This window comes from Gossypium hirsutum, chromosome A09, assembly GCF_007990345.1.
Source record: "Gossypium hirsutum isolate 1008001.06 chromosome A09, Gossypium_hirsutum_v2.1, whole genome shotgun sequence".
NCBI classification, from domain to species: Eukaryota; Viridiplantae; Streptophyta; class Magnoliopsida; order Malvales; family Malvaceae; genus Gossypium; species Gossypium hirsutum.
This window is the reverse complement of record NC_053432.1, coordinates 85,046,825-85,073,440: the sequence shown is the minus strand read 5'-3', so window position 1 is coordinate 85,073,440 and position 26,616 is coordinate 85,046,825. Positions and strand designations below refer to the sequence as shown.

At 32.8% G+C, this 26,616-nt stretch overlaps 2 protein-coding genes and 1 pseudogene across 5 annotated transcripts; 1 reads left to right on the top strand and 2 right to left on the bottom strand.

Moving 5' to 3' along the window:
- Positions 1-4,566: 4,566 nt before the first annotated feature.
- LOC107931499 (uncharacterized) lies at positions 4,567-16,855 on the bottom strand. Of its 3 annotated transcripts, XM_041077399.1 has the most exons (11): positions 16,133-16,855; positions 14,920-15,087; positions 14,616-14,717; positions 14,422-14,523; positions 14,186-14,305; positions 13,591-13,728; positions 13,121-13,414; positions 12,037-12,289; positions 4,971-5,136; positions 4,750-4,878; positions 4,567-4,659 (listed from the first exon to the last, which is right to left on the bottom strand). In XM_041077399.1, exons 1-10 carry the CDS (start codon positions 16,625-16,627, stop codon positions 4,833-4,835), a joined length of 1,884 nt encoding a protein of 627 aa, XP_040933333.1. In that variant the 5' UTR covers positions 16,628-16,855; the 3' UTR covers positions 4,567-4,659; positions 4,750-4,832. The 3 variants fall into 3 exon arrangements, with proteins under 3 accessions (XP_040933333.1, XP_040933334.1, XP_016718893.2); XM_041077400.1 differs by lacking the exon at positions 4,567-4,659 and having other exon boundaries at positions 4,752-4,878; positions 4,967-5,136; XM_016863404.2 differs by lacking the exon at positions 4,567-4,659 and having other exon boundaries at positions 4,867-5,136.
- LOC107931449 (transcription factor GTE8) lies at positions 5,558-11,193 on the top strand. Of its 2 annotated transcripts, XM_041077398.1 has the most exons (10): positions 5,558-7,718; positions 7,817-7,865; positions 7,956-8,099; positions 9,037-9,098; positions 9,198-9,267; positions 9,715-9,792; positions 9,867-9,982; positions 10,061-10,127; positions 10,213-10,343; positions 10,588-11,193. In XM_041077398.1, the coding sequence occupies exons 1-10, from the start codon at positions 6,393-6,395 to the stop codon at positions 10,858-10,860; spliced, it is 2,316 nt and encodes a 771-aa protein (XP_040933332.1). In that variant the 5' UTR covers positions 5,558-6,392; the 3' UTR covers positions 10,861-11,193. The 2 variants fall into 2 exon arrangements, with proteins under 2 accessions (XP_040933332.1, XP_016718814.2); XM_016863325.2 differs by lacking the exon at positions 7,956-8,099.
- Positions 16,856-22,518: 5,663 nt separating the features above from the next.
- LOC121206067 (transcription factor GTE10-like) lies at positions 22,519-24,241 on the bottom strand (annotated as a pseudogene).
- Positions 24,242-26,616: the final 2,375 nt, after the last annotated feature.

The following is a 26,616-nucleotide window of genomic DNA, read 5'->3' as shown; positions in this document are numbered from 1 at the left end:
ATATAATTTAATAAATTTATATTCGAACTGGAGATATATATAATAGAAAGCTAGAGGAACAAAAATACAAAATAGTGTAGCAAAATTGAGTAAAAATCAGTTGTAATCGTTAAATTCGATTTTGTTAGTTTCGGTTAAATCAGTCGTTGCTTAAATCAATTAAAGACTTGTTATTGGTTATAAAAATTTATAGCCATACCATTTCACTTAATCAATTTTATATATTGTTTTATATCTATTAAAAGGGACGTGTAAGTCACCTCAATCTATTAATTTAATATATATTTATATATTTTAAACATAAGAAGAAGAAAAATATTGAACCAATAGAAAAAATAAATAATTAGTAGTGTCAACTTATGCTAATTTCAACAAGTTTCAAATACGCGACACAAACATTCTAAACTTAGGCTAAGATCTAATTATTATTATTATTATTATTATTATTTACTTATTGAACCAAGTCTGGATAGTCGGTTAGTAGTTAGTTTTTCTATTATGAAGTAGTTAAATTTGTTATATAAATAAGTAGATTCTTATACTTAACAGATAGAATGAAGTAACCAGAATTTTTGAGTTAAATATTAGTGCTCTTTAATTTGCTTCCGTTACTAGAGAGTATTCGTTGATGTTAACAAACATGGTGCAAATTGATGATAATTTGTTAAGTTTTTGTGTCATCTGGTTCAATAGCAAGTGCTTTGATTATTGATAGAAGTTTTAAGGGTTTCATAAAAAAAAAATCAACATCTGGGTGAAACTAATTTCTCGTTATAGAAACAACAAGTGTTTGGCAGCTATAATTTACAAATTTATATTGAAAGTATCAAATCCATTCCTTCTTAATTTATTATCAATGAATTTGGTCAGAAAGTTAAAAATCCTGACTGAGCTTTGTTTGATCAGCAAGACAACGCTCTTGCATCTTGATTGTCGTCAATTGTGAGTGCCGAGATTTTACCTGATCTGGTTAATCGCTATTTTAGTACTCTGATTATTTTTAATTTAATCCAAATCTAATATATAAGTACCGAATTATACGACCCTTAATCAAGTCTTTAATCCAGATTCCACTAATCAAATAAGCAAACTAGTTTATTAATTATAGGACTAAAATCTGACAACTTGCTGTCTTGTCTTTTTAACCGCTAGATTTCATCAACTAAACTTATCAACGGCTGAAATGAGTTTCAAATAGTAGCGGGTAAAGTATGCTTTTGGGCCTTTTAAATAAGGAAATGAGCTTGAACGCTTAGCCCATCAATTTTCACAAATTTCTCTCATTTTTCATTTTTAATTTTCTTTGTCTTTCGCTCGCATTTCTCTCTCTATTTGCTTGCCCTGCGAATTGAAGATTAGTCGAAGAGTGAGAGAGAGAGGGGGAATTTCAGTCTTTTCCCTCTCCGGGATTTTTTTAATCAAGAGAATCAGTGGCTTTGTTGTGGAAGCGATCTCGAAACTTTAAAATAAGAAATATTGAGGAAGAAGAAGAACAAAGGAAGGAGAATTACGATATTTTTTTGAAGTGTTTTCATAACCATTTTCTCATACAACTCATGCTTAAATGAAACTAACCGTTTTAACAGAATTTTTTAACTTTCCCTCCCCTCTTTAATATTCTAGCTCATAACAAAAAGTATATATGTATATATGTGTTAAAATTCTAGTCAAAAGAAGTTGCACCACATTATCCTTGTGATTTTGGATTTCTAATAAAAATGGCTTCTTGCACTTGTTGCAGGGATTCAATGATCTCATTGAGAGTTTCTTTAATCTGCGTTATATCACTTTGCTGAGGGTGAGCGAGAGGGATATTATCCTCCATTGCGGAAGGGATATTACCCTCATCATTCTTGCTCTGTTTAGCGGCCTCATCACTCACAAAACTCTTCAACCAATAAAGGAAAGCTTGCTTTGATTTTCTAAGTCTCCTGAACTTCTTTTCCAAGTGAAATCCCCTAGAATATGAAAGAGTGAAAAAGTGCTTTCGTTGTTGTGGAATAAGAAGCCTTCGTATCTTAATACATGTATTTAATTTATTCGGGGCTATTAGAGTGGGATCCACTTTTTGGGGAATATGAGTCGAAGCAATAACAAGAATATTTCTAGTGGAACATCTTTCACAATCCTTGGAGAGATAGTTCACTAATAGACTGAGGGATAAGTAATTCGCCTCGTTCACATCCAGATCATGAATGTTTGTAATCCATATTATGCAAGGAGACATTACTTTTGCTAGTTCGAATTGAAGGGTGATATAAAATCGGTCTATTTCCGACATCATATCCATAGTTAATGCATTCATCATAATTAGAAGCTCCAGCTCCGTATCAAGGTCACGATCAATAGCGTCACTATCATCAATAGCGTCTCCACTTGGAGCGATTTTCCCGTCCAAGCTTTTGGCAATCAAACTTGTCACCTCAGACTTCTCAAAACCATTTTTTGTTAATGCAGTTACCACATTACGTCTGATCATACCATCTGCTCCGACTCCCTTCAAAGTTTGCCACAACGCTTCCTCAATTGTTTCCGTCCCATGGACAGTCGGGGCTTCTACGGCTTTTGCATGGTCCATCAGCGTTTCTGTGGCTTCTGTATAGATCGTGGGCATTTTTGAGGCTTCTAAGAGTTCTCCATGGACAATTGCCGCTTCTGCGGCTTCTGCATGGACAGTTGACGCTTCTACGACTTCTGCATAGATAGTCGGCGCTTCAGCGACTTCTGCATGGTCCGTCGGCGCTTTTGTAGCTTCTGCATGGACCGTGGGCCTTTTTGAAGTTTTAAGGACTAGTTTGGCAATGTTTTTGAAAACTTCTGTGGAAAAGTGTTTTTAAAAAATGCTTCTGAAAAGTTTAGTTTAAAATTTGACTGTTTAGCATTACTGTCAAAAAATACTTTTTAGAAATAAAATGTTCATTTTAGACATTTATTATTAATGTTATTATTAAGAAACAAATATGCATTTAAATAAAATTTAAATTAGTTAATATTATCTTATTTTAGTAAGAATATAAAAAAAAATTATTATGACTTGTTATTAATATTATAAATTTTAAATATTTTTAAGTAATAAATATTAATTACTTATAAAATTTAATTAGAATATATAAACACATATTAAATATTTAAATATAAGTATTAATTATTTGTAATTAGTATTTTAAATTTTTTTTAATTAATGATTTTAACCATTTTGAATTGCAAAATGAGAAGAGGAAGAAGATTTGCAAAATGAAAAGAAGGAAGACTATAAGGGAATGAAAAAAATGGAAGGTGAGGGATGAAAAGCAGAAGAGAAAATGAAGGGTATGTATAGAGTTAGGGGGTCTCTCTGCTCTGAAATACAAAGGTGAAATGCAAGGCACTAGAAGCTTCTTCCATTTTTCTGTTAGTGGACTAATTGTGGGTATGGGATGGTGGCTGGATTTCTGGAATAAAATTAGTGGACCAAATTGTCGTCTTCTCTCTGGCATGGATAGGCTTTATTCTCGCTCAGCGAGTTTCTCACCTTTCGGGGACAGATGGGCTAGGTCGGGAGCAGTGACAATAGGAGTTTTAGTCCTAGGTTTTTGGCCTAAACCGAGCTTAAATTTGTTTTCTTTTTTGAAACTGAAGTGATCTCAAAACCTTAAAATAAGAAATATTGAGGAAGGAGAAGAACAGAGAAAGGAGAAGAATTCTGATATTTTTTTCAACTGTTTTTATAACCATTTTCTCATACAGCTCTGCTTAAAAGGGAAAAATAACAAGAGAAGGACGTGGCAAACTTTCTGTTACAACAAAACGCACCGTATAACTAAAACTATACGCCTTTGTTATAACAGAAATTTTGCCACGTGCTTTTCTTTGTTATAAAAAAAAAGTTACCATGGTTGTTTGCCTATTTTGCCGTACAACACATATTATGCATATGGGCACTTAAAGAAACTTTGATTTATCCAAGTCTCCTCATTAATGATTATGATTTGAAAAGCATAATAAAGCTTAAATTATAAACTTCATTTACTAAGGAAACTTTGAAAGTATTCACTAGAATGATAACAATTATTCCTCTGCCAAAAAAAAAAAACATAAAAAGAGAGTCAAATGCACCTGACAGCAAAGGAGCATTTAATCAAAAAGGAAAAATAAAACACCATTAATGGTGATAGGAAAAAAATGAACATTTCTAAGTCATCCTCTGAGCAGCTTCCTTGGCAAGAAGCTTCTCCTTTGCCTTGGTTCTGGACTGTGATTTGGAGCCCATAAGACCACCTCCCCACTTCTTCCTATTCTCCTCATATTTGTCATTGAAGTTTGCCTGTTCCCATTCATATTTACACCATGTTAACCACCATTTCATTTCATTATTATGCTAACATTTATCTTGCAATAAACCAAAACTCATTTCCATGGAATACTCTTTGATCCTATTAATTCAAACTAGTTGCAATCAAGGGGTATCCTCAGCTATTGCAATCAAGTTGATGGTATGGTAGTCGCTATCACACATGCAGTCATACTCAATGAGATCTTCCATAATTTATAAAATTTAGTTAGAAAATACAGCAGGTGTAATCGTACCTTGATAGCCTCAAGGACTCTGCTGAACTCCAACTTATCCTCATTCTTAATTGTGGTCAAGCACAAAACGGCAGCAGTTTTCTTGTGAACAATCTGCGGTATTAGGCATTAAACGCAAATAAGTAAAAACAACTTGGCAAACTCGATGATCTGCAAAAAAGAAACTGAAAGGAAAAACAATACCGATCCCAAACGAGATTTCCCCTTGACAATGCAGTAAGGGACCTCCATCTTTCTGCATAATGCAGGGAGCCACACTACCAACTCTATGGGATCCACATCATGAACAATAACAACCAATTGAGCCTTGTTCTGCACAAGCCAGAACAATGAAAACCATTGCTTTTCTTACTTTGAAGTGTATAACACAATGGATAAACTGATGAATTTCGAGGGCAACCTACTCAATAAGGTAGGTAACATGGTTAAGACCGTATTTAAGGACAATGGGTTTCTTAGACTCGGCAGATTTTCCTTCGGCTTCAGCCGGTGCTTTTTTCAACAGACGTTCCTTCTTGGATGCCTTGTCCTCTGGCATGTAATTGAGAAGCAACTTGAACAAACTTGCTGCTGCAAAAAAGGAAAAAAATATAATCTACCTTTAACCGCCAATCATTGTAATAAACAAAAGGTATTTTAAAGAAAACCAATCTTAAATTATAGGTTCAGATTAACATCTTCCACAACCAATTACTATAACTATCCATGACCTTTTGAACCATTAAGGTTTAAGCACACTTGAAGTGATTATTTTACCTGATTAGGTTAATTGCTATTTTAGTACTCTGATTATTTTAAATTTAATCCAAATCTAATATATAGGTACTGAATTATATAACGCTTAATCCAAGTCTTTAATCCAGATTCCACTAATCAAATAAGTAAAGTCCACTAATCAAACAAGTAAACTTGTTTATTAATTATAGGACCAAAATCTGACAACTTGCTGTCTTGTCTTTTTAACCGCTAGATTTCATCGACCAAACAAATCAACAGCTGAGATGAGTTTCAAATAGTAGCGGGTAAAGTATCCTTTTGGGCCATTTAAATAAGGAAATGAGTTTGAACGCTTAGCCCATCAATTTCCACAAATCTCTCATTTTTCATTTTTAATTTTCTTCGTATTTCGCTCGCATTTTCTCTTTCTATTTGCTTGCCCTGCGAATCGAAGATTCGTTGAAGAGTGAATTTCAGTTTTTTTCTCTCTCCAGGGTTTTTTTAATCAAGAGATTCAGCGGCTTTGTTGCGGAATCCAGGTTTTGAAATTCGAGATTCTATGTGTAGGTTTTAGTTGCATTTCGTTCTTCCTTTTATTTAGTTCGATCTGATCTCATTTCAATAGAGTTTTATCCTCGAAACGAGCTTAGATTAGTTTTTCTTTTTTGAAAGTTCTGTTTTTGGCTTTGCAAGTATTGATTCTTTCCTATTTTCTTCAATAAATCCTCATCGTCGAGGCAAGTTTGCTCGAAAACGAGGGAAACAGAATTTTGAGATTTTGAGTGGCGAAGAAAGGAAAGTAAAAGAGTTTTAGGGCTTCTTGGGATGGCATTGATTTAGAACTTATGGAGAATGTTTATAATCTTGGAGTTTATTCGTTAGGTTTTGAATATTGATTGGTGTTTGCTTATTAGGGTTTTAATTGAACATTCTATTATTTGATGAATGTGAACCCTAATTCGAATTCTTCTGAAGAGTAATGAACTGTTCTGTGAACTTTGAAAGAGTTTGAATCAGAAGAGAAGAGTTCCGAGTTTGTACAATTGAGTATCATCGAATGTAAACCTTAATGGAATTGTTGATATGTGTGGTCATTGGAAGTTAATCTTATGGCACCAGCTTTTCCGTTGGAATACACGGGACTGAAGGAATCCGAAAGGTGTTCATTTTCACAATTGATGGGGAAATCTAGGGAGTATTTTAAGGGAGGGAATCGTTCTGGTTTTATCCCTGATTACAGGCATGCGGTTGAGACCATGGGTGAATCAGAAGGGATTGGGAGCTCAGGACGGATCGATACAGAAATGACAGCATCGGAGGGTTCATGTGCACCTAAAAGGAAATGTATTGGTTTGAATGCTGATAGTTACAATAATTTTGGTGTCCCCATGCAAGCATTGCTGTTGTCAAAGATGTCACAATCTGAGAGAAAGAATTTGGAGTTGAGATTAAAAATGGAGCTTGAACGGGTTCGGTTATTTCAGAAGAAAGTTGCTAGTTTGGGCTCGAGATTAGATTTTTTATCTCCATCTACAGATAACAGGAGTTGCAGTGATGGGAAGAAGATGCCTTTGCTCGATAAATTTAATCGGTCTGGAGCATCAAATTCACAAGGTAAGAAACGACCTCTTGGAGGACATAATGGAGTCCACTCAAAGAAGAGCACATCGGGACGATTTGAACCAAAGCCGGCTGTTGCAGTGAGTAATTCGAATGCTTACTTGATGAAGCAATGCGAGGCTTTGCTCAATCGTTTGATGCAACATAATTTCGGTTGGGTTTTCAACAGCCCTGTTGATGTGGTGAAGTTGAACATTCCGGATTATTTCACTGTCATTAAGCATCCTATGGATTTTGGCACTGTGAAGAAGAAGATAACTTCTGGACAGTATGCTATTCCATTGGACTTTGCTGCTGATGTTCGCCTTACACTCTCAAATGCAATGACATATAACCCACCCGGAAATGATGTCCACATTATGGCCGAAACGCTAAGTAAATATTTTGAAGCAAGATGGAAAGCTATAGAAAAGAAGCTTCCTATAACCATGAATGTCGTTGATGCTATGCCTTCAATAGCAGCGGAGCACCCTATAGAAGTTGAAAGGAATAGTGACATTTTGCCTATGAAAAAGAAAAAAATAACCCCAAAAGAAAGTATTCTCAAGTCAGAGCCCGTTAGACAGATGATGACCGATCAGGAAAAGCAGCAGTTGAGCACAGAATTAGAGTCTTTGTTGGGCGAGTTGCCTGAAAACATTATTGATTTTCTTAAAGAACATAGTTCTACTGAAGGTCAAATGGGCGAGGAGGAGATTGAAATTGACATCGATGCTCTGAGTGATGAAACCTTGTTTCAATTGCGAAAACTTTTGGATGGTTATTTGCTCGGGAAGCAAAAAAACCAGGCAAAAGTTGAACCTTGTGAAATGGAGGTATATTCCTAAGTCTCTATGCTAATACCTTGCTGATTTTCTATCCAGAATGCAAGATTCAAATTGATAATATTGGTTGGTCTTTTTCCCCATTGTAGCTTCCTAATGAGTCAGGATTTAGCAATTCGTCAATGCAGCCATGTAAAGGTAATTTGCTGCACATCTTTTGGTTGCTGGATTATTACTATATATCAAGTTCAAATCGTAACCTATATATATTTTTCTCTTTCTTTCTAGGTAATGATCAAGTTGAAAAGGTCATAGATATAGTTGCTGGCTGTGATCCATCCACTTCTAGCTACCCTCCTGTAGAAATAGAGAAGGAATTAAACCATACAAACAGCAAATGCAGTAGTTCCAGTAGCTCAAGCAGTGAATCAGGTTCTTATTCTAGTGGTTGGTACTGTATTGGGTTGTAAATGATACACTTGTAATTGCCAGATACTCAGATTCGAATTTTTTAATTCGAATTTGATTCAGTAATTATCAACCCGAGCTCGAACTCAAGTTACTTGAGCGAGTCGAATCGAGCATCTTAATACCCGATTCAAACAGTCTCACAAGCTTAATCAAGCCTTTCATTTTTAATATATATTTTAAATAATTAGAAATTGTTTGCGTAAAAGCTTAATTCATGCTAGAGCTCGAGTATGGGGATCAAATAAAATAGTTTAATTGAGCTGAGCTCAACTGAACTTAGGTTGTCTTGATTTTAGAGTAGAGTGAGATCTGGCAGTGTGTTTGAACTTGTTGGGGCATCATATATAGCTTTTGCGTAACAAGGCCATCTTTGTATAATATGAGGTCATGATGTTCACTGTATGATTGACTGTTGAACTCTTACCATGTAGTTGCTACAACTATTTATTTTTCATGAAGTGTACCGGTGTTTGGCACAGGTGCTAGACACATTGTCGGACATAGGTACAAGGATATGATCTTCCAAATAGATTCAAAAACACGGAGAAAATATAGAAATGCCCATTTTAGGCACATAACCGTATCTGATACTTGCACTTGAGTCCAAGTAACAGATTATTTTAGGTCTTCATAGGAGTACACACCAATATATGAAAAAACTTAGAAAAATTTAACCATCTCATACCCGAGTCCAAGTTACATAGCTTAAAGTTCAATAAAATTTATATAATTGGTTTGCCTACTTTTTAATCCCCTAATTCTGTGTTGGCATCTGTATGTTGGAAAAGACTTCCTAGCCTTTTGGTATGTATTATCTTGACTGCAAATTGAAAGCAATTGTAAACTTGTATCAGTTCTTTCAAAATCTTCCTTTTTCATTTGATATTTTTCTTTTCAGATACTGATTCTGGTAGTGAGTCGGATGCTGCTAAAGCTTCAGTTCCTGTTAGGTCTACGAAGGTATCTCTATATCTTGATAATTTGGGAATCAAAGTAGGTGTGTTTGAGACATAATGAATCACAGTTCTAAGGATTATCTTTCCCCTCCCTTTGTCATAGGAAAATATGGATTCGGGAAAAAGTTTGGACTTAAACAACAGTAGTGTTGCAGTTCCCAATGGTGCAAATCGTAAGTTTCTCATCCTTGTACACGCACACTATGCAGGTAAAAATACTATAGAGACTCTTGTATTGGGCATTTTACCCCTTTTACTCAAAAATTGGGCAAATTAGTCCTTATACATTATATCAAAAAGCAAACTGGTCGTTTCTGTTAAAAACTGACGTTGACAAAATAACCAGACAATTATAGGTCCACATGTACCTCATTCTAACATATAGAGACCAAATTTTTAACAGAAAAAATGGATGAAATTTTTATTAGAAGGATCAGTTTGCTCCTAGATCTGATATGCTTGGACTAATTTGCCCATTCTTTTTAGTAGAGAGGGCAAAATGCAACCCAACTGCTAGTACAAGGGCTTTCATGGTACTTTTACCCACTATGCATGCCTCATGAAAAATCTATCCCCGGTTTGTCTTAAAAATATGAACTGTTCGTCTTGTACTTGTACAGAGTCACTAAATGAGTTTGGTCAAGTTGAGTTCTCAGATGATAAACCTAGTGCTGTTGAGGTAGAGGGCCAACAAGAGGGTAAGCATAATTATTAAGAAGGCTGTACTGTTACTGTTGGGGCTAATCTCATCCGTAATGCTGTAATATTATAGAGGAGAGTGCTCCATCTGAGAGGCAAGTCTCCCCCGAAAAGCTCTATCGTGCAGCTTTATTGAGGAATCGTTTTGCTGACACCATACTTAAAGCTCGAGAAAAGGCACTTGAAAAGGTCAGTTCAGTAGTAGCATGTAGATACAATATGGTCAATGGCTCAATATTAATGTATATATCACGTGATTGAGATCAGGGTGAGAAAGGTGATCCGGAGAAACTGCGAATGGAGAGGGAGGAACTTGAAAGACGGCAAAGAGAAGGTTTAGACTTCATATTATTGTTTTTTTTTTTCTGGATTAATGTTCATTTGGTTTCTCTGAATGATCCCTTTTACTCTGTTATCAGAAAAAGCACGGTTGCAAGCAGAGGCCAAAGCCGCGGAAGAGGCAAGGAGAAAAGCTGAAGCTGAAGCTGCTGTTGAAGCCAAAAGGAAGAGGGAGCTGGAGAGAGAAGCAGCACGTCAGGCTCTTTTAAAGGTAAATCAGGATACCATTATTATGTGGCTAAAGTGGTGCAGTGTCGGATGTGGGTGTGTATACGACATGGGTATATTCAGTTAGTTCCATGAAAAAATTCCTTATATTTGGAGAGTCCTTGGAAAGTTGTATCCATGTATGGATGTGTCAGCCGTAGGTGTCAAACATGGTTACCTTAATAACACGATGAAGAGTCTGAGCAACATTGGTTATAGTGATGCGAAAAAGTTTATGCTCTATGCAGATGGAGAAGACAGTGGATATCAACGAGAACAGTCAATTTATGGAAGATCTAGAGATGCTTACTACGACCAATGATGAAACTTTGCCTGATTTCATGGAGGAGACTAGCCCAAGTCATTCTCAAAATGAGTTGGGAAGTTTCAAACTCCGGGGAGTAAGTAATCCCCTCGAACAACTAGGTTTATACATGAAGCCGGACGACGATGATGAAGATGAACCTCCTCAAAGTGCTCCAGAGCCAGTAAATGATGTTGAGGAAGGCGAAATTGATTGAATTGTTTTCTCGGTGTGCTTGTCGAGTCGGATCTAACTGCATTCCTGCGAAATTATGTCCTTGATAGAACATTCTTTGACACCATAAAAATTGTCTATTTTATATACCTAAATACAGGAATTAGGATCCAAGCTGTTATTTGTTCAGTTAGTAATCTTTTTATTTGGGTTGAGTAGATTTTTCTTTTGTTTAGGGGTTAACTTGTGGGTTTATGAAGCTCTGCTTGTGTGTGTGTGTGCGTATATGTAGGCCTTATATTTTGTCATGCTTTCAGGTTAGGTTTGTATTTATTGAAATGTTTGTGCTAACAATAAATATCGTTTAGTTGTGTTTTGGGGTTGTTTTTATTTCACGCTTTGTTTTGGGGCATGAATTTCGTAATTTTGTTGCTTAGTGCGTACATTGGTGAGCTCGGAATGGTAAATTAATTCTGTAACTTGGTTAAAATTTGATCTTTACACGCCACCATAAGTTACAAGTGGTATATCATTTTTTATTATTTTATTATTTTATTAATCACACCAATTTTGTATAAATTTATGAAAAAAAATTTATTTTTAGTGTTAAAAATTTATCTCTACATCAAATAACACTTCACATATCAACACTTAATTATTCTATTAATCACGTCAGTTTTTAACCATATAAATTAATAATTTTTAATAGAAATGATAAATTTATTATTTAATAGGGAATTAATTTAGGCAATACAAAATCTAGCATTTATTTTTAATATTATATTTAATAGTAATCATATGAATTAAAAGTTGTCCAAAAGTGAGATTTTTCTTCTGTCCGAGCTTATATTGGGCAGTGGATGGACGCAATATAAATATTTTTTATTTGAAAAATCAACATTTATACTAATATTTTATACTTTTTAGGTGAAACAAAATAAAACTTTTACAAAAAAAAAAAAGTGTAGGACAAAAAATACAAATCACCTTATCCAACATTAGGAAACTTGTTGAAAGATTTTGACCGAAAGAAAATTGTTGAAATGAATTTTCACTAACAAATTTCCTATTAACATTCTTTAAAAAATAATTTCATCCAAACAGAAACCCTTATTAAATAATAATAAATTACAAAGTTACCATTGTAGTCTAAAAATTTAGAAAGAAAAAAAGATATGTGATTGTAACTAAAAGAACATGTTACAAAGTAGAAGCTTACCTGAATTAATTCCATGTCGCTGGCTCCGCATTTCAAGTAGAAAATCTTCGTCACTGCCAGTGTTTATATAATCATCCAAATCCAACTTCATTATCATCTTATTTGAAGAAGAAGAAGAGGTCTGGCTTTGGTAATTTCCACTTCCAAATACAACATTTTGTGAAATTGTACAATCACTAAATTCTGGGCTCCAACTCCCTCGGCTGCTGCTGTTGGTCAATTGATCGCTTAGATCTTGCCCACTCACTGCTTCCTATATCATCTCAATGCAACACATATATAAATCCATATATATAGAAACGCTAGAGATGAACAACTCATTAGGTATTCATCTACAAATTTTGAAATATCTGACATCTGAATTCTGGTTATTATCCACTTTCTATCCAAATCTACCTTTGATTTAGATATTATTACCGTTGATAAATCTGTTAAACTAAACATTTTAAACATAGAAACATAAAATTAAAATATAAAGACAAATTTAACCCCTACTCTTTTTCTTTTTCTTTTTTTTTGAATTACTTCGGCTCCCCACCTTCAACTAGTCAAATTACTTTGTTGACTGAATTATTTAAAATTTTAATAACATTGACAAGATAGCATGCTGACGGTCTACATATACGTCAACATTGAGAGGAATAATTTTTCTAACTTCTATGAAATTTGTTGATTTTTTAAATTTATTATTGTGCCTAAGATTTAACCATGTCTAAACAAGTTAAAAGATCTATGTTACTCAATCTAGGATTGTTGGACATAGGTATATGTTTATCTTCATCCTCAAATTAGAAAACCGACCGAAGGTGGATGTTAAACATAGATAATTCAGAAAAAATATTTGTAGAGTTAGAGTAACGTAAAAAATTTAAATCAAATTCAAATACCTGAATCCATTATATAAATATAATCGATTGTAATAAAAAATTTGAATATCCAACACTATTTGAAGAAAAGCCAAAGGAAATTCAGATATTTCTAATATCCAAATTCAGAAATTATCCGAATTTGCCAAAAAACAGATTGAATAGTGTTGGATATTCAGCTTTTTACTATGAACTGCCATTGTAGGGCATAAGATTACCTGAGAAATATTGCATTTATTCTCGCAAGATAACGGAGAAACATCATTAGAAGTCTCCCATTGTAACCAAGGCAGCAGTACACCATCCATTTCAACAGGGACAGATTTAAACACTGCTGGATTCTGGAAAATTGGTGTCTTTGTTATTCCCCCTATGCTTGAACTGGTAGTATCACTCCTGTCCCCATCTAATGATGAAATATCTGTATCTTCAACATTAGAAATGAAATCCTCGATATATTTTTCAGCCTCCTCAGTCAATTGTCGGGACATCCTATATCTGTCATTGCTCCTCTGGGAAATAATTTGTATGTTGATTAAACAATCAAAAGAAAGATCAAATCACCTTTACTACATCAAGGAACATCAGAATCTAGTGGATTTAACAAAGAAAATGGTGTGGACTCAAAAATAGCCATATAGATTACGAAGTCATGCATAATTGCAGTGAGTGTAAGGGGAATTTGTACCTTTCGGGCCCGTACTGGTTTCTCAACAAAAGAGCTCTTCGGTTCAGGAAGCAGTTCTTTGACAATTTTAGAGAGCTCTCTCCCATGCTGCTCCTCCAATAGAATCTCAGCCAATAAATCTTGTCTTCGCTTCTCCGACTGTCAAATCAAAAAAATAAAATCAATCACTAATGTTTCCATTATGAGGTGCAGAGCTTCAATCAAGGGAATAAATTCATCAAAGACCTGAGTAAACAATTGATATATATTAATAATCATCAGCTCGTTAAGCATAAACCACCATAAACCATGTTAATATACATGAAAAGTTAGTTACCTTTTTTCATCAAAAGCAACTTAAATGCAACCTTATTTTGATTTTCAATATAGAGTAAAAATCTGGAAGAAAGATAGGTTCAGGATTATCATAAACCAAGAGTATTAAGCAAGAACCAATACATCTTCAACAAAAAAAAAAAAACTATAAAGTTCACTGTATAAAATATAAATAGTTTAAGACTAAAGATGCCAAATGCACAGGCAACTCAAACCCTATTGTACCAATGACCATAATCATCACATAAATGCCACAGAATGTTGATGATAATGATTATACCTTTTCCAATTTTGTTGTGCACTTCCTTCTAGCTGTAGAAATAGCCTGAATAACGTCAGAATTGTCAGGTTGCAAGGTATCAACGTTTGCTATGCTAGAGTTCTTTGTTTTCACCATTGACTGCATAAACCAAGATGCCATCCAACAAGTTTAGCATACAATTTATGAAGCAAATTCTGCTCCAGTAGGAGGGAATAAAGTATTAAAAACATTGACCAGAACATAAAATTACAGACTTGTTCAAGTTGTGTCTTGATCTCTTCCACAGCATGTCTAAACTCTTTACGCATTGCGGCATATAATCCACCATTCACATCATCTTCAATGGGGTGGTCTCCCTAGCGGGTGGAAAATACAAAAGTAAAAGATTTAGCAAAATATCTCCTAGAGGTTACTACACAATTGTTATTTTTTTAAAGAGAAGAGCAACCTTTTTCTGTGCATATACAGCTCTTATTGTCCTCTCCGCCCCATTTTTTTTGGAAAGAGCAGCATCCCTCCCTTCATCATCAGTTACGGCAGAAGAGTGACTCTGATTTCATGTATGTATAAATTTCATTAAGCTAACGAAATAAATTTGACATAAATGAGCCTGAAAGATTCTAAAAGATATCTAGGTATAGTAAGGATTAACCCAACTACTAAATAGAACCCTTATATAGAAATTCCACACAACTAAATGGTGATAGTAGAAGTTAGAATGATACATTTTCGAAGAGATAGAGAATGCTTACAGAGTAGCCATCGTGATACTTTAAGTCCTTCTGGCTGAGAGATCTTCTTAAGCCTTGTCTATTATTTGAAGCTGTTGGCTTATGAGTGGAGGATAACTGATTGTTTCCACCAATGGAACTCTTCATGCTAGCACGGTTGCTTGGGTTCTGCAACTGATCTAGATCACTCTACAAATTTTAGGAACCACAAAAGCATACACATCACCAAGTTAGTATTTGATTATTATTCCCTGCAAAATGAAAAATAATAATACGTTTTATTAAAGCCAACCTAACCATTCAAGTTAGCCAAGTGGATACATTACTATCTATTATCAATGACACTTCACCTTTAATATTACTAAAAGAAAATAAACATATTTGACATGCAAAAATTCCAAAGTTCCTCATTTACTTTCATCAAATGCAACACAATATACCTAAGCTGATTAAAGATGACCTGTATTCAAATATAGAAAATGATCTGCCATCCAAGTCAAGAACATCTGAACTATGTACTCAGATTGGTCATCCATAAAAGAAATGCCATTGGATGAACTTAAAAATTTCGGAACATAGCAATGACAATTGCAATACCATAAAGAGTTTGATAATTATTGGATACTCAAAAGAGAAACCAGATGTCCTCATTAAATACTCCCACATTTTTCTCATTTTGGACACTGTATTTAAACTTCAACTAAGCAACGCCATTAAGGAGGTGGTACAAGTGCATGCCACAAACGGTAAAAGCTTTAGTTGGCTTGTCCACGTAAATTGATCTTTGAGTCCAAATTAAGCAAACATCAAGCACAAAACAAGCAGATAGTTAAGTCTAGTCACCGGATAATGTCTCCTTGCAATATTACAATTGATAGTTTAAACTACCTGGTAGGTCCACTTATTATAAGCTCTGAAGAGCTAATTAGACCCTCTACTATCAAAGTGAGAAATCTAACGTTATACAGATAATTTGGAAGCAACAGAGAGAATATTTTAGATGTCGGTAACTTTGAATGTTAAGAAAGACTGATTAGTCTTTTAAAGTTATGTTGAAAAAAAAATCAAAATTCAACATTCTTTAAAATTTCATTGTTCACTTTTATAATAAATTAACTAATTTGCTTAGTTTAACCATGTTTATACAAACTAAAGAATTCATCTAAATAATTAATTCAAGCACAAGAATAAAAACAACAGTAATGGAGAGGGAAGAACTGAAAAGAAATAGTACCTCAGAATCACTAATTTGATACCGAACAACGGAGGCCGATCTTCTCCTCCTGGAAATAGCAGTGTCCGAAGTTAACCGTCCTCCAGCACCATTATTTACAACACTACCCCTGGATCCTTGCCTGGACACCGACCTTCCTCTTCTCTGAGCCACACTCTCTCCTCCTCCTCCTTTACCATTGCATGGTGTGACGTCATCCATCCGAGAAACCGAACGGCCTCGGAGGGAGGAATCAAAGAGCTCGACAGCGAGATCGTCGAGACTAATCTCCGGGAACCCCGATCCCCTGACTGTATTCACAAACCTCCCCCTGCTTCTCGGAGCCGGAGTAGGCTCATCGTCATCGTCGCCGACTCCAGGAATCCGACGGGAAAATCTGCTGAGGCTCCTGGCGCGGCGGTGGCCGGAGGAAGAGCGATTGGAGGAAGAAGAGTCACCGGGAGAGTTAGCGAGGGAAGCCCTCCTGGTAGTTGACTTGAAAGCTGAAGTTGCCATTGAGAAAACAAGAGGCAGAGGGAGAGAAGAGTGATTGACTGGGGGAACTTATTAGGGATTTAGAGAAGAAGAAAGCTTATGATTTTAGAGCATTTAATTTTGAATCGAGAAAATTTAAAACGTAGGCAAAAACAGATACAGCTAAACCAGGACCAGGAGGAGCCGCAGAAGAGAAAATGATTTTGAAACTATGGGGAGATTGGCGGAGAGATCGAAATTTGAGGAAATTTGAAATATAGAGGTGTAAAAATAGAAAATATACACTTAATCGTAATTATTTATTTTTATTCTGATTGAATAGTAAGTATCTTTATATTTGCTATGTTAATTTATTAGTAATTTTTAATTCACAAAAAAAAATTAAAATTATAAAAATATATTAATACTAAATATATACGCTAGTTTATGGAATCTCGTTGAATTTTTAAAATCTTTTAAAGTTTTTTATAATTTTTAGTGATTTTTTGTATTTTTAAAAATATATAAAATTTCTTGGAACTTTTTATATTTCATGTATTTATATAATGTTTATATATTTTTATATTTTAAAAAATAAACAGAATCAAAGTGAAATTAATAAAATATATAAATAGGTTGATGTTTAAATTTGTTATTATGGAAATTAAAAAATTAATGCACATTTTTTATTGTTCAATTAACGAAAATATGGGTGACCATTTTTTAACTGTTAAGTGATAAAAAATTTATCTATAATTGGGTGATTATTTGTGCAAATTTATCTATTTACAAATATCTAATTCATTTTTCAATGATTATACTAAATAACCCATCTTTTTGCTTTAAAAATATTAAAAGCTTATATTAACATATATATTATAATGAAATTTTAAATATAAATATGTTAGGACAAATTTTAAAATGAGACATGAAAATTAATTGTAGTTTAAAAATATACTTGAAAATTTAATTTTGATTTAATCATACACATTTAAAGAAATAAATATATTAATTTATTTTATTATGGAATAAATATAATTATTTGTATGTAATATATAAACATAAAATGATGATATATTGATAATTACATTAATAATTTATGAGAATTGAAAAAAAAATAAAAAATTCAAATACAACATTACATAAAATTAAAATTTGTGTATAAATTTACACATTAAACTATAACTCATAAGATATATCCCTTTAAATTATTCAATTTAAATTTAAGCTAATATTTAAAACGCACAAAACTAAAATTCGTATATATATATAGTTAAAAAATCTTCCCTCTTTACCCAACTCAAACCAAACTTCTACTAAACTAAATTCAAATAAATTTTGAAAGGATTAAATGAAAGACTATATTACCCCGTCTATATTACCCCGTCTAATCCATTCTATGCCACTTGAGCATAGCATAAGAATAGCTTTTGTTTATAATAGATATATATATTTTTTTGAAATTAAGATATCTATCGTGATAATATTTTTATTAATTAATACATTACAAATATTATTGTTTTAAAAAATTAAATAATTGGTTACTAAAATTAAATTATATAAACTACAACGAAATGCAATGATAAAAAAACATATCAATATTTATATAAATATATAAAACTAAAATCCAATCACATATGCATGAACCTAACATGAAAAGGAAAACAACTATATAGTACAAACGTAATAAAAGCAGCATAAAGAAACATACAATCCAAATAAAAATAAAATTTATATCAACATATTAAAATTTAAATACTTTTATAAAACTTAAATATAAATATAACAAAAATAAGGAAAGAAATCATACAAACGGATACACAATTACCTTCCTTTAAAGGCAATGATGATTCCATAAAAGTAGTCGGGCCTTTTTCTTTTTTCTTTTTTTTTTCGGTTTTAGTCCACGTAATTGTAATAATATAATATGTAACACTCATATTTTGTCCGGATAAAGTCGAAATAATGTTTTAATTAAGTTTGAATTATATATATTATTTTTTAGTTTAAAACTATCAATATAACAAATAGAAATAAAAATTATATATATGTGTGAGGTTGTAAAAATTAAATTTTATGATTTCACAACCCAAATTTGTTTTTCTTTCTCTATTTCAATAATGCAGATTTTAAATTTATATTTTAAAGGATTTTGAAATTTCTTTTTAAAAATATAATTTCATAGGTGATTGATTGCACCTGAGAAAAAAAATTATAATCTTAATAAAAATCTAATTTCTTAAAAATTAAATTTAATGTGTCCTCAAATATCATCAAATTAACTTATGGTAGAAAATGGTTTTGACATAACACTTTGAAGTTATTTAGACTAAAATGATTAAAAATGACGTACAATTCAAAGTGATAAGTCATCACATTAATAAAAACTAAAAAAAAAGCGATCAAGATTAGAGAATAAGTGTTGCCTTATATGAATATATAAAGATTAATATAAAAATTTATGGGCTTGAGTAAAGTATTTTCGAATTGCATTTTGCTCCTTTTACTAAAAAATAGTAATTTAGTTCATGTACGTCAAATCAAAAAGTAAACTGATTTTTCTATTAAAAATTCATCAATTTTTATTAATAAAAACTTGTCATTGTATATTAACAAAAGTACATGTGACACATCACATGTAATTATCTGATTATTCTTCCAGTCACATAAGTTTTTAACAAATGAAATCGATAAAATTTTTAATAAAAATAATCATTATGCTCTTTGATCTGTTATATAGAAATTATTATTTTTTGAATAAAATAAACAAAATGTAATATAATTCTTAATACATATGCTCAGTACATAAACTTTCATGATATTTTTACCTCATTAACCAATTTTTAAAAATATATTATTATATTAATATTAATATTTTTATAATTAAAATTAAATAATTTTTATTCCTTCATTTCTTAAATTCAATCCAAACCCCACCCACATCTACCATACTACCTCTAAATCATAGGCTTTTTATGTTTTGGGGGACCAAAGAGTTTTAAACATTAATTTGAGGCTGTCAATCATTTATTAAAAGCTTTATCCACCTTGGCCATGCATTGTTTTCATCACAAGTCCCATATTTAAATAAGTTGATATACATTTATCAAAGGCTTTTTTAAGTACGGGACATGATATTCACTTATCACCTTTTTCCATAAAGATGTATAGTTTTATTCATAAAAAGGAAGAGGAAATTTTATTAAATAAGATAAAAATTTAAATATAAAATAAGATATATCTATACTATTTAAATGTAAAATAAATATTTAAAAATATCCCCACACTGTAAGATTTGAATAAGAATATCATAAATTTTAATCTTTAAATTTTACTATATCAATTGAAACCTTAATTATCTTTTACATATTTTTTAATAATTATATATTTTACATTTTTTTCACTTGTAAATATGGCACAATTTAATTTATATTAAATGGGTTACAATATTATATGTATATATTTTAGATAAATAACAAAATTAAACATAAAATTTAATTTTATTATGATCTCATACATGAAAATTTGAATTTAAATTTAATTTAATTTAATTTTAACATATGGCTAACATTGCGGTTGCTATGACATCATTTTTTATGTTTGTTTATTTTATATCAAACAATTATATGTATTGAACATGTGTAACTTGATTTACAATTGAATCAAATTCTATATTTTATACATATAATTACACCAAATTAAAGTCCTATATTATACAAGTTGTAAGTTAATGAGTAATTTTGAAAATTGTCTCTATGAATTTGAATTAATTTTATCATAGACCTTCAAATTATGGGTCATATTCTAAATTGACCCATAAACTTTTAAAATATCTTAATTGAATCCGCATCTTAAAGTATTGTTCCAATTAAGTTATTTTCTCGATTTAGCTATATATTAATATTAACGTTAAGTACTAGTGGATTTAATGTGATTAAATTTTTATATATGCATGAATAATAAACATTTGCAAATATATCATATTTAAATTCACATTTAACACTAAAATAAATAAATACTATTAAAATAATAATTTATAGAAACCAACCTTGTTCTAAAACACGCCAGATGCCTTAGAGAACAGCATGTTTATTTATTTTTATATAATTTAATTCGACTGTCATATCTTCTTTTTTTTGGTGGGGGGGGGGTGGGGGACAAAGTCATGGACGAAGAATATTTTGTAGAATATGTGTTGTTGTAGTTCTTCGGCTATACATAGTATGATTTTTTTTTCATTTATTTAAACGATTATATTTTATCAGAATATAAATCTTATACAAATATTTTAAAAAATGAAGAGTCTCATAATTTGTTATTTCAACTATGTAAGTATATGTATATTATTTTCCAAGAGTTCCATGTATTTAGAGTTTTTAAGTATCAAAGCTACATAGGTATGTTCATATATGTATTTAGATATGGATGTTGGTGAGGGATTTCTTACTTTTAGGAGAAGATTATGAATTGTCATTTGCCTAAAGTCGGTAGACTTTTTAATCACGGGTGAATTTTTTTATATGAATTATAAAATTTTAAAAGATTAAAATATAATTTCATCATGTATTAATATATGATTGTATTATTTTTAAAGAGTTTTAATTTTTTTTTTAAAATTAAAGCACAATTTAACCACATATTAATTTATAATTTAAACATTTCTTGAAGGGTTTCATAGTAATTTTTCAATTTTGTGGAGACTAAGACCCTTGATGCCCTTTTAAATTTGTTTTTCACATATTAACAAAATCGAACAACAATATATAGCTATCTATCTAAGTATATATCTTGTTGGTTGTTGCATTGTCACGTATATACGAATGATATATGAGTATATATTTGATAAAAGGATAAATTTAAAATTTATTATATAAAAATTATTATTATATTGGAAAAAGTGTTTTTTGTTTTTATCAAAGGAAGTTTTTTATACTGCACATAAGTTGTGGATAAGTTGTGGAGGTAATATTTATAATTTAATTTCATCATTTTTTATTTTATTTTTTTAAATATTAAAATTTTAGTCGTAATCAAATGATATCTATTAAATTTTAATTTTATTTGATAAATATATTATTATATGTTTAATATTCGATAGATATATTATTATATTATTTCCAACATACTGATGCCAACACAGAATTACGGGATTAAAAAGTAGGCAAACCAATTATATAAATTTTATTGAACTTTAAGCTATGTTACTTTGGACTCGGGAGTGAGATTGTTAAATTATTCTAAGTTTTTTCATATAATGGTGTGTACTCCTATGAAGACCTAAAATAATCTGTTACTTGAACTCAAGTGCAAGTATCAAATACGGTTATGTGCCTAAAATGGGTATTTCCATATTTTCTCTGTGTTTTTCAATCTATTTGGAAGATCATATCCTTGTACCTATGTCCGACAATGTGTCTGGCACCTGTGCCAAACACCGATACACTTCATGAAAAATAAATAGGTGTAGCAACTTAATGGTAAGAGTTCAACAGTCAATCACACAGTGAACATCATGACCTCATATTATACAAAGATGGCCTCGTTACGCAAAAGCTATTCCCAGTTCTTTCATTAATCTGATACATGATGCCCCAACAAGTTCAAACACACTGCAAGATCTCACTCTACTCTAAAATCAAGACAACCTAAGTTCACTTGAGCTCAGCTTAATTAAACTATTTTATTTGATCCCCATACTCGAGCTCTAGCATGAATTAAGCTTTTACGCAAACAATTTCTAATTATTTAAAGTATATATTAAAAATAAAAGGCTGATTAAAAATAAAAGCTTGTGAGACTGTTTGAATCGGGTATTAAGATGCTCGATTCGACTTGCTCAAGTTACTTGAGTTCGAGCTCGGGTTGATAATTACTGAATCAAATTCGAATTAAAAAAGTCGAATCTGAGTATCTCGCAATTACAAGTGTATCATTTACGACCCAATACAGTACCAACCACTAGAATAAGAACCTGATTCACTGCTTGAGCTACTGGAACTACCGCATTTGCTGTTTGTATGGTTTAATTCCTTCTCTATTTCTACAGAAGGGTAGCTAGAAGTGGATGGATCACGACCAGCAACTTGTGCAGTAAATTACCTTTACAAGGCTGCATTGACGAATTGCTAAATCCTGACTCATTAGGAAGCTACAATGGGGAAAAAGACGAACCAATATCATCAATTTGAATCTTGCATACTGGATAGAAAATCAGCAAGGTATTGGCATAGAGACTTAGGAATATACCTCCATTTCACAAGGTTCAACTTTTGCCTGGCTTTTTTGCTTCCCGAGCAAATAACCATCCAAAAGTTTTCGCAATTGAAACAAGGTTTCATCACTCAGAGCATCGATGTCAATTTCAATCTCCTCTTCGTCCATTTGACCTTCAGTAGAACTATGTTCTTTAAGGAAATCAATAATGTTTTCAGGCAACTCACGCAATAAAGACTCTAATTCTGTGCTCAACTGCTGCTTTTCCTGATCGGTCATCATCTGTCTAACGGGCTCTGACTTGAGAATACTTTCTTTTGGGGTTATTTTTTTCTATTTCATAGGCAAGATGTCACAATTCCTTTCAACTTCTATAGGGTGCTCCGCCGCTATTGAAGGCATAGCATCAACGACATTCATGGTTATAGGAAGCTTCTTTTCTATAGCTTTCCATCTTGCTCCAAAATATTTACTTAGCGTCTCGGCCATAATGTGGACATCATTTCCGGGTGGGTTATATGTCATTGCATATGAGAGTGTAAGAGGAACATCAGCAGCAAAGTCCAATGGACTAGTATACTGTCCAGAAGTTATCTTCTTCTTCACAGTGCCGAAATCCATAGGATGCTTAATGACAGTGAAATAATCCGGAATGTTCAACTTCACCACATCAACAGGGCTGTTGAAAACCCAACCGAAAGTATGTTGCATCAAACGGTTGAGCAAAGCCTCGCATTGCTTCATCAAGTAAGCATTCGAATTATTCACTGCAACGGCCAGCTTCGGTTCAAATCGTCCCGATGTGCTCTTCTTTGAGTGGACTCCATTATGTCCTCCAAGAGGTCGTTTCTTACGTTGTGAATTCGATGCTCCAGACCGATTAAATTTATTAAGCAAAGGCATCTTCTTCCCATCATTGCAACTCCTGTTATCCGTAGATGGAGATAAAAAATCTAACCTCGAGCCCAAACTAGCAACTTTCTTCTGTAACAACCGAACCTGTTCAAGCTCCATTTTTAATCTCAACTCCAAATTCTTTCTCTCAGATAGTGACATCTTTGACAACAGCAATGCTTCCATGGGGACACCGAAATTATTGTAACTATCAGCATTCAAACCAATACATTTCCTTTTAGGTGCACATGTACCCTCTGATGCTGTCATTTCTGTATCGATCCGTCCTGAGCTCCCAATCCCTTCTGATTCACCCATGATCTCAACCGCATGCCTATAACCAGGGATAAAACCAGAACGATTCCCTCCCTTAAAATACTCCCTAGATTTCCCCATCAATTGTGAAAATGAACACCTTTCGGATTCCTTCGGTCCAGTGTATTCTAACGGAAAAGTTGGTGCCATGAGATTAACTTCCAATGACCACACATATCAACAATTCCATTAAGGTTTACATTCGATGATACTTAATTGTAAAAACTCGGAACTCTTATCTACTGATTCAAACTCTTTCAAAGTTCACAAATGAACAGTTCATTACTCTTCAAAAGAATTCGAATTAGGGTTCACATTCATCAAATAATAGAATGTTCAATTAAGCAACTGAAGACATAAACCCCTTTCCTTTTGTTTGGGTACACAAAAAAGCCTAAGACTGAAACTCCTATTGTCACTGCTCCCGACCCAGCCCATCTATCCACGAAAGGTGAAAAACTCGCTGAGCGAATAAAGCCTATCCATGCCAGAGAGAAGACCACAGTTTGGTCCACTAATTTTATTCCAGAAATCCAGCCGCAATCCCATACCCACAATTAGTCCACTAACAAAAAAATGGAAGAAGCTTCTAGTGTCACGGACTTAGGATTCTTGCCTCACAATCCGTGCGGCCTTAGGCAGTTTCTTACTCTAAAAACGCCTAAGTCAGCCTAACTTCCACAAAAGAAGGATTCAATAGAATTCTTCCCAAAACACAACTCAAGCGAAAGCTACTCAAAGCCAAACAAGATGAAAGAAGAATGAGACAAGAACAAGCCAAGGAAAATAAGAACACAAGAGAGAGAGAACTTTGAGTGAATGCTCTCAAGAATTCTTATTGCTCAAAACTCAAGTGCCTTACAATGAGGGAAGAGGCCTCTATTTATAGTTGAGCCTCTCCAAATCCAACGGTGCAAAATCAAGTACATCAACGGCTATGATTAAAGGGTATCTACAATTAAATCTCTAAGAATATAAAATTATATCTTCTAAGATTACATATCTTATCTAAGATATGTAATTCTATAAAATAATATCTTATAAGATTACATATCATATCTAAGATCTCTAAGATTATAAAATCATATCTTTTAAGATCATGTTTCCATATTTGTCTAACTTGTAGATGGGCCTTCAATCTCTTCAAGCAACGGGCCAGTCCGATTGGGCCAAATGACCTCCTTCCTTCTTGATGGATCGCACAGATGTGTCATGGTTGCGGGCTCCCATGCGCAACCCATGACACTAGTGCCTTGCATTTCACCTTTGTATTTTAGAGCAGAGAGACCCCCACTAACTCTATATATACTCTTCATTTTCTCTTCTGCTTTTCATCCCTCACCTTCCATTCATTTTTTTTGCATCGACCCGATTTAATTATACTATCGGAGTGAAATAAGCGATCTAAATAAGAGCAAAGGCTAGACTATATTAGTAACAAGTAAACCTTTTGTATGTAAAAAATCTCGATATATTTTTGGGATAAAGGTGAATTGCAAGGCCTAAGACGACCCATAAAGCACTTGGTCACGATCAACTTTGTACGCCTACTTGGGTATTGAGCATTTACCTGTAAAAATGAAATTCCTTGGAATGTATAATTACAACTCCGTAAAATGGAATCGGGTAACTTTTTTCTTACATATGGAACCATTCATATAAGTGGGGATAACATATAGATTTATTTTAAACATATAGAATATAGATTTATTTTATAGGTATCCGTTTGTATCCATTTGATTCGATTGACTTTTGCTTGAGCCGGATGATGAAAAATTATCATGCCCGATTCCTTTGGGGGATGGATCTAGAAAAATTCACCCATCCTAATAACATAAAAACCTGACTTGAATGATCCTGTATTAAGAGCTAAATTAGCTAAAGGTATGGGGCATAATTATTATGGGGAACCCGCATGGCCCATTATATATTTTTCCAGTAGTAATTCTCAGTACTGTTGCTTGTAACGTGGGCTTAGCGGTTCTAGAACCTTCAATGATTGGTGAACCCGCGGATCCATTTGCAACTCCTTTGGAAATATTACCTGAATGGTATTTCTTTCCTGTATTTCAAATACTTCGTACAGTACCTAACAATTTATTGGGTGTTTTTTTAATGGTTTCAGTACCCTAGGGATTATTAACAGTACCATTTTTGGAAAATGTTAATAAATTCCAAAATCCATTTCGTCGTCCAGTAGCGGCAACCGTTTTTTTTATTGGTACTGCAGTAGGCCTTTGGTTGGGTATTGGAGCAACCGATTGATAAATCCCTAACTTTAGGTCTTTTTTAAATTGAATCAATTAAAAAGATATCATGATGTGCGTATCTAAAGAGTAGCCACTTCAAAGGCAAAGTGAATTCTCCTTAGATACATTTATTCAATTCTGGTCCGAATCTATGGATTGTGCTGAAGGTTCAAAATCCATTGGATTAAAAATTTTGATAAATAAATTTCGAAATGCTTTTTCTACTTCTTTTCTAGAATGCCCAATATTTGTTTTACATCTTCTGTGCGAAAGTGTTCAATTTTCATAAGGTCTTCTCGATTTCAATTTTCATAAGGTCTTCTCGATTGTTATTCAAAAGGTCCAATAATGTATGTATAT

Bases quoted from the DNA above. Each gene is read 5' to 3' on its own strand.
- LOC107931449 (XM_041077398.1), top strand. From the start codon at position 6,393: ATGGCACCAGCTTTTCCGTTGGAATACACGGGACTGAAGGAATCCGAA. The intron at 9,268-9,714 runs GTAAGTTTCTCA...GTACTTGTACAG, and splicing joins AGTTCCCAATGGTGCAAATC to AGTCACTAAATGAGTTTGGT. The intron at 10,128-10,212 runs GTTTAGACTTCA...CTCTGTTATCAG, and splicing joins TGAAAGACGGCAAAGAGAAG to AAAAAGCACGGTTGCAAGCA.
- LOC107931499 (XM_041077399.1), bottom strand. From the start codon at position 16,627: ATGGCAACTTCAGCTTTCAAGTCAACTACCAGGAGGGCTTCCCTCGCT. The intron at 14,718-14,919 runs GTAAGCATTCTC...ACATGAAATCAG, and splicing joins AGTATCACGATGGCTACTCT to AGTCACTCTTCTGCCGTAAC. The intron at 12,290-13,120 runs GTAATCTTATGC...GAGATGATATAG, and splicing joins ATAAATGCAATATTTCTCAG to GAAGCAGTGAGTGGGCAAGA.